Source organism: Sesamum indicum, linkage group LG6 (genome assembly GCF_000512975.1).
Source record: "Sesamum indicum cultivar Zhongzhi No. 13 linkage group LG6, S_indicum_v1.0, whole genome shotgun sequence".
NCBI lineage: Eukaryota > Viridiplantae > Streptophyta > Magnoliopsida > Lamiales > Pedaliaceae > Sesamum > Sesamum indicum.
This window is the reverse complement of record NC_026150.1, coordinates 7,796,334-7,804,496: the sequence shown is the minus strand read 5'-3', so window position 1 is coordinate 7,804,496 and position 8,163 is coordinate 7,796,334. Positions and strand designations below refer to the sequence as shown.

Here is an 8,163-nt window from a genome sequence, read left to right as displayed (position 1 = left end):
AACAACAATTCAGTAGCTATCTACTACACCAACTTAAAGAGGCTGTGGGATGAACTTGCAGCTCTAGATCCAATACCTTCTTGCAGTTGTGGAGCTGGAAAGAAAATAGCAGAAAAGATTGTTTCAACACAGTTGATACAGTTCTTGGTAGGTCTCAGCGATGCCTATGATCATGTGCGCAATCAGATGCTCTTGATGGATCCTTTACCCTCTATTGGTAAGGCCTATTCCATGATTGCTAGAGTTGAAAAACAAAGACAGCTTAATTCTGGAGTCCATGGTTTCGATAGAGAAGAAATTATGACAGTACAAACTCAAGTTTCAAGAAAATAGGGATTCATGAAAAGAAAATCTTTTGCTGATAATAGACAAATGTACTGTGAATACTGCAAGAAAAATGGTCATATCAAGGATAATTATTTCGAATTAAAGGGATTCCCAGATTGGTATAAGGATCTAATCGAACAGGAAAGAAAAATGGCAAGCAACCCATAAACAGAGCCTTGAATATGCAATGAGGAAAGGGAGAAAGGAGTTGTCATACTGTTCTTGATGAAAATAGCATATCTGAAATCTTCAGAAAAGAGCTCAAGAAAGCACTTCAGAATCAAGAACTAAGCCAAGACCTTTCAAACCTGGTGGATTATGAAGATTTTGCAGGTAATTCATTCTCCCTCAATAATTTCAATGACATTGATAATTGCTCTTGGATTATAGATAGTGGTGCTTCAACACATATGTGCATGAATCGAAGTCTTTTTAAATCTTTACAACCATTGAAAAACAAGAGTTTTATCAAATTACCTAATGGTTCATCCTGTGAAGTTGAACATGCTGGTAACATTGACATATCTCAGCATATTATACTTGAAGATGTTTTGTATGTTCCTGTTTTTAACTACAACCTCTTATCTGTTAGTAAACTGTGTGCTTCAGGCCATTTAAGTGTTATATTCCTTAAAGAGCAATGTCTTGTGCAGGACCTTGTGACTAGGAAGGTCATTGCAATAGGTAGACAATGAGGAAAGCTCTGATACCATGTTAAAGTTAGAGCGCAGGGAAGCAGTAAGCTTGAACGAAGGAAGAATGGAAATTCATGGTGAGATTTCTTTGATAAACCAGAAAAGATACAGAATTGAATTGATAAGCAGTTGGTCAGAGTCTGTATAAAAGTAAAGGATAACAGATTAAACTGCCAAGAACAAGAAAAAATAAAGAAGAAGAAAGAAAGAAGAAAGAAGAAAGTAGCCAACGGACAAGTAAAAGTGCATTTCATCAAATGCACTTTTATAAGTAAACACGAGACTAAAAAATACAAAAGGGCCATTGTTCATCATCTTCAATTCTTCAGCATACTGCAACCTTCCTCCATTACTCTGCAACATTGGCCTTCTTCCAAGTCTTCAGATTGAAAGTTAACAAAAAATATCTTATAAAACATACAACTTATAAGATATTTTAAGTAAGGTCAATATAATAACACTACATCCACAAATATGTTGGAAAAACATTTAAAGTAGAATCCAGCCTAGTAAAAGAAGGGATCAATAATGTTATGTGTCATTTCAGAAATTAGGTTAGTCATCGATAGCTTAAACTAGGTAGGGAAATCTGTCAAGGCCCAATTTAGTTGGTCCTTTATCTCTGGGAAACGCCAAAGAATTCATGGGCCCAAGAATGGAAATTGGCCTGCTTAAGTGCCTCCAGAAATTCACAGCCCAGCTGAAATGAATAACGGGCCATTATTGGATGTTACGATGCCTTTCTTTCCATAAGAAAAAGTTCGATTTAGAGGGTATTCGGTAAGTTTATAAGATTTCAAACATTTTATAAAAATATTAAAAAGTGTAAAATAATTTTTTTAATTTTTTATAATATTAAAAAATAAGATATTAAGAATTTATATGTCCTGTTATTTTGATGGTATTAACTACAAAATTGTGTGGTAGACATGAGTTGCATCTGCATTAGCCCAAACAAATGATCTGGCCCTCTACCTCTTGGAAATTCTAGCAAAATATAAAATTGCATAACTCTTTCTTACATGATTTAATCTTTGAAATTGCAAGATTCTTTTTGTTGATTTTGGAAAAATGTGTTTTCAACACTAACCCCTCTTAACTGAATAGTAGAATTTTTATGGGATGAATCAATTAAGGTGGGAGTGGGAGCAGAGAGGCATACGAGGAAAATTAGTGTACGGACGCCAAGGAACAGGACCACAAGCGTATCCCGTGCTGGCTGCTCTGTCCTATTAGCTTAGCTTAGCTTAGCTATTCACACTGAGTAGGTCCCTCTCCAACAGGCATGATCATTTCAGTCACCTACTGCTTTTTCTTGACAACAAATCCATGGACTCCGCCCATCAAACACCAAAATCAAAACCCACAAAAGAAGCAATGAAAGAGAAGGAAAAGTCAAGAAAAAACCTTTTTCTCTCACTAGCTCAACAAGTCTAGAAAAAGTACAAGAATCTCTGCAGTAAACAGTGATCAGGAAAGCAGTAGCAAGTAAATCTAGATGGGCAAGGCAAGTAAGTGGGAAAGAGGAAAAAGAAACTATTTTTGAGGAGAGAGGAGAGATGAAAAGTGGGGAAGGGCCAGCGGAAAAGCGAGAAAATTTAGGGGAAAAGTTGAGGAGAGTGGGGAAAAGAGGGGGACAAACCACTCCAGTGGCCTCTTTTTGGAGACCTAAAGAATTAAAACTCTTGGCAGCGGCTGCGGCTCCTCATACTGGTGGTGGTGGCAGAGAAGAATTGCAAGATAATACTAGTCGTATTAAAGACATCCCTTTTCGTGTTGCTGTTGTTTCTGCAAGAAAACTTGCTGCCACCCTTTGGGAACTCCACCATTACAAGCTCCCACTTGATACAATGCACCACGGCGCCGGTGTCCCTCTTCCGCGCCTGCGCCGCCTCCACCACCAGCAGCTTTACAAGGATAGGGGTGGCCCTGAACCCCTTGATCCTTCACCTGGCTCACCCGACTTGGTAAAGGGTTCAAGATTCTTCTTTTGATCTTCTTTTTAGATGTTAGAAAGCATAAAAGTCATTTCTTTTTGTCTTAGCATGTTGGTACCTGTAATCTCCTCTATCATAACCTGATTGCTCTTTGTTGGAATTTTACATTTAGGGTTAGGTTTTTGTTGATCAGGTTTTTGTGTTTTTTGATGAGTGGTAATATGGGTTCAGAATTGTAGTTTTGGATGGTCCATGTGGAATTCTGGTGAAATTGTCAGGATTCTGGTGGTGGTTGATGTTATTATTTTGGGAAGTGATAATGGGTTTCTTTGTTATTCTTATGCTTGGATAGCACAAGTATAGGAAAAAAATGTCTTTATGTATCTTGCTGTTCTGATTGGTTTTACATGGTTTAATTAATCGCCTATTCTGGTCAGAACAGTACAATTTGGTTGGGCTGGAATCACAAATCAGCCTGTCCTATTGGTCCGAGTGTGATCTGGAGGGCTTCTTGTCCTAACTCTTGACTCAGAGTCAAAGTTAATATTTAAACATTGAGTTCTTCTAATAAGGGCTTGTCTAGGTTTTACATTATATACCCTTTGCTCAAAGCTCTACAGAGGTTGTGGGGATGTGAAAACCAGCATATCTTAAGGTCTGCAGAATTTGATGTAAAAATGCATTTTCAGAAATAAGTTTTGCCGACATGATAAAAATCTTGAGTAATCTCATTTAATAATAAGGTGTGAGAATTGTGCTTCACATTTGTGTTTCAAATGTTTTTATTGGTAAATGCTGAGAAGATTGAATTGATGCCCATCAAAGTCACTGCTTTCAACTTGCCAAGTTCCAGATTTTCTTCACTGAAATTTTCTTGTTGTTTCTAATGCCAGCCAGGAAGTTCTAGCAGTTTGAGAAGGCATGTTGCCGCATCACTAATGCAACATCATCGGTCGGCTGAGAGGAGTAATCATGCTATACAACCTGTGTCGCCAGCAAGTTATGGCAGTTCAATGGAGGTACAACCATAGAGTACTTCCAATTGCCTTGATTATTCCTTAGTTGAGGATATTTGATCTGAAACTGAGCAAAGTAATGCATTTTTTACTATCTATATTTGGTTTTGCTTTTTTGCTTTGTTTATGGGAATGCTGAAATTCTTGGTTTTAATTTGTTGTCTAGAACCACTGTGCTCTGTGCACCTCTTCATACTTCAGCATTATGACATTTTCAGATCGGTAGCTGGAATTTTCTTCAGAGCCTCTGTTTTAAGTGTTCTTCTTTATTTATTATTATTGTTTTCTTGTTATACTGAATTCTGATATATATATATATATATGTGTGTGTGTGCGTAGATGACAAAGTTAATAATGCAATATAGTTACCCTGGTGTACAAGAAACCAAAGTTTTTTTTATATTCTTTTATTGTAGTGAGTCATGATTTTGGAATTGAAGGTGGATTGCGGGGATCCCATCATGATAGCTAGAGATTACCTTTTCTGTTTCATTTCACGATCTTTTCTCTTGTACAGAAGCTTCATAGATGATCGCTGTTACCCTCAGTGTGCTCTGAATTGTTTTTCTCTCGTCTAAGAAACTTTTCGTTTCTTCAGCTTGTTTATGAATAAATCAGCTCCTTTCTGAACAACTCAATGGATGTCATGTGAATGCATACCAATAATGCACTTTGCTATAAAATTTTCTGCAAGTACACGATGCAATCTCATGAGAATGGCAACTTTTTCATGTAAGTTATTGACTGTTATGAGACAGGTTTTACGGTCCACTAGATAACAAGTACATACAGCTCAGTTGTGTTATATCTAAGTATCCAAATTTGTCTTGTTCTCTCCAATTGCTTGTATGTCTATTTGTGTATCTTAAAGAAACGCTAGGTTCCTCCATAAACCTGCTCAAAGCTCGAAAGGAGTATAAGACCAGTCCTCCTCCATTTATGGGATTGACTTTCTTATGTCTTTCTTGCTTCAGTTACTGTATGATATTGTACTTTGACGAGGAAAAAGACCAATAAAGAAACAAGAAGCAGATGAAGAGTGCTACGTGTCTTTGATTTATGATGATATATCCTTCTTATGTCTCTTTTTATTCCTTCTTCGGACCAGTAATAGTGTAATACTCTATCGCAGAAAACAAGTAGTAGCTTTGCTCTATAGTCTGTTGAAGATGTACTTGGTTCTAGATTATGTTTATCAAGTACTTGTCTATTGCAGATTGCACCCTATAACCCAGCAGTTACTCCTACCAGCTCTGTTGAATTAAAAGGGAGAGCTGGCGAGACAAGTTACAGCTTAAGGACATCGACAGAACTGCTTAAAGTTTTAAATCGTATATGGAGCCTGGAAGAGCAGCATGTGTCTAACATGTCTCTCGTCAAAGCACTGAAGAAGGAGTTAGATCATGCCCGTTCCCAGATTAAAGTATTAGTGAGAGAGCAGCAAGCCGATCGACATGAAATGGACGAACTAATGAAGCAGATCACAGAAGAAAAACTAGTTAGGAAGAACAAGGAGCAGGATAGGATCAGCGCGGCTATTCAGTCTATGAGGGATGAACTTGAGGATGAAAGGAAGTTGAGGAAGCGCTCTGAGAGTCTGCACAGAAAGTTAGCCCGTGAGCTTTATGAAGTCAAAACAAATCTTGCTAATGTTTCTAAAGAGCTGGAGAGTGAAAGGAATTCGCGCCATCTCTTGGAAGACCTTTGTGACGAGTTTGCATTGGGAATAAGAGATTATGAGAAAGAGATGCATGGGCTGAGACAAAAGTCCGATAAGGATTGGACAGAGAGAGCTGATCGTGATCAGCTGATTCTTCATGTATCTGAATCATGGCTTGATGAGCGGATGCAGATGAAGTTGCAAACAGGGCATGGCTTTGGAGAAACAAAGTCCACTGTGGACAAATTGAGCTCCGAAATCGAAGCTTTTCTCCAGGCTAAAAGAAGTAGTCACACCAAGATTAACAGCAACCAAGTGCCAAGGGATCCCACTCTCCACAGAAGTTCTCTGGAATCAATCCCACTGAATATGGCCGTTAGTGCTCCTCAAGACGAGGATGATGATGATGACGACTCTGCAGGTAGTGATTCTAATTGCTTTGAGTTAGAAAAAACTAGCGAATCTATCCTGAAACCTCGGGCACATGAAAACCAGAAAAATCAGAGCAACGAAAGTTCAAAGCAGAAGCAGGTAAAGAAAAAAGTCGTGTCATCTGAGAGGGCAGCCGGTCTGAGTCCGTCCAGTTTGCAGGTGAAGTTCGAAGAGCAGATGGCTCAAGCCATGTCACATAATGAAACTACAAAACAGGGTGAAGATGCAGAGATCCCAGCAACCGGGCAAGGCAATCCAGCTGAAAACAGCATTTCACATAAGCCTGAAAGATGCGATGCAGCCAAAGAAACTACTTCTGACAGGAAGTATGAGTCGGAGGGAATCAGTGGACTGAACTCAAATTACATGATCGAAAACCTAATCAGAAACCACTATCTGTTGTCTGAAAGTGCGAACAAGCAAGCTGACAATGACTATGGGGTGGCTTCTTCTTCCATATGGAGGAGCCAACCAAGTCCAGTAAGACAATGGACAGAAAAACTACCATCCCATGATCGCGACACATCTGAGACGTCTTCAAAACTGCCTCCGGACTTAAAGGAGAACACTTTGAAGGCAAAGCTGTTTGAAGCAAGAACAAGAGGTCAACGGTCACGATCACGTCTGAAAGCTCCCGTCCTCCCTTCAAGAAACGAATAACTTGAGCACTTGTATACGTAACCTTGAGCTTTTCATATGTTTCTTGAGAGATTCTGCCTGTGAATATAATGCTGTAGCCCAGGTGAGATCCAGTGGTGACTATCCCTATCCTGTTGTTGTGCCGGCAAAATTATGGTCCGGATAGAGGTGAGTAAATCACTGTTGTATTTTCTGAGATGTCCAGAGCAATCTAAATCTGCTTTTCGACCGTAAACGTAATTTCTTGTGTTGTTTGATCCCTTTGTCAATAATCATTTGGATTTAAATTTCACTTAAATATTTCGACGAAAGTATCTTGTAGTTTGCGATGAATTCATTATATCCATTAAATAATCTTTTAGTTTGTTCATTAATCTTAAGAGGTTTGGTATTGAAATTTACATTCTACTGCATTTATATATCAATATAAATTAAAGTAGCGTAATTATTATTTTTTCAAATATAATGGGGCTTGAATGTCATATGTAATGTAGCAGGTGGTGAAGTGGTAACCTACCACTGGGAAGATGTACTGAAGACAGAGGGATTGGAGCATGAGTCATTTATTAACTGGGTAGGGGACTGCTGGATGGATATAAAGACGAGGGTATGAGTCTTACCCTATCCATTAACACTTGTAAATTCTGAACTCATATTATATGTAAAAAAATTAACTTTAAATCTCAAGGAAATGGAATTATTGTAAGATTAGCTAGTTCAAAGAGATGGTTATTTTAGGAAAGAAATATGTACATTGGAGGGCATTTTATTAGTGATAAAATATCAAATAATAATTTAAAGTTTGCTACTAAAAATATATATTAAGTAATTTTTTTATAATATAATTATCAGTGATCAAAATTAATGTCCATAAAATTATTAATAGATAATTAGTGACAACAAATAATTAATTATTGTTACTAGGTTGTCAGTTGTCACTATCTGTCGCTAAATACTTTTAGTGACAATTATATGCACAATTTTTTGTCACTAAATTTTACTAATGTTAATGTAATAAAAGTTGAAAATTCATTATTATGACAAAATAACTTTTTATCATTAAATATATATTATTAGTGATAGTATCAAAATTACCACTTGCAAATTTTATTTTTTATTTTTTATTTTGTTGTAGTCTTCTCTCTCTCTTTTTCTTTTTTTTTTTTCTTTAAAAATAGTGATACAGTTTGCAAAGTACTTCAATTAGGAGTTCACTTACTAAGAGGATGTTTGGCTAAGTTTATAAATTAACTTTTAAAAATATCTTATAAGATGTTAGAGAACTCATAAGCTTCAATAAAATGTTTGACTGATTTTTTTTAAAAGAGTTTATAAAATTTCAAAATAATATATTTTGAATCTTATAAGCTTTTAAAAAAATTAAGGGCCTGTTTGGTAACTTTTTCTATAAGATCATAAGACAAAAGTATTCCTAATTATACATTCACATACTCTCC

At 36.8% G+C, this 8,163-nt stretch overlaps 1 protein-coding gene across 3 annotated transcripts; it reads left to right on the top strand.

Annotated features, from left to right (window-relative positions):
* Window positions 2,191–7,477, top strand: LOC105164031 (uncharacterized protein At5g41620). 3 transcript variants are annotated; one of them, XR_847981.2, is made up of 4 exons: window positions 2,191–2,989; window positions 3,853–3,978; window positions 5,192–6,874; window positions 7,204–7,477. XR_847981.2 is itself a non-coding variant. In XM_011082580.2 (3 exons), the coding sequence occupies exons 1-3, from the start codon at window positions 2,582–2,584 to the stop codon at window positions 6,725–6,727; spliced, it is 2,070 nt and encodes a 689-aa protein (XP_011080882.1). In that variant the 5' UTR covers window positions 2,191–2,581; the 3' UTR covers window positions 6,728–6,946. The 3 variants fall into 3 exon arrangements, 1 of the variants encoding a protein (XP_011080882.1); XR_847982.2 differs by having other exon boundaries at window positions 7,201–7,477; XM_011082580.2 differs by lacking the exon at window positions 7,204–7,477 and having other exon boundaries at window positions 5,192–6,946.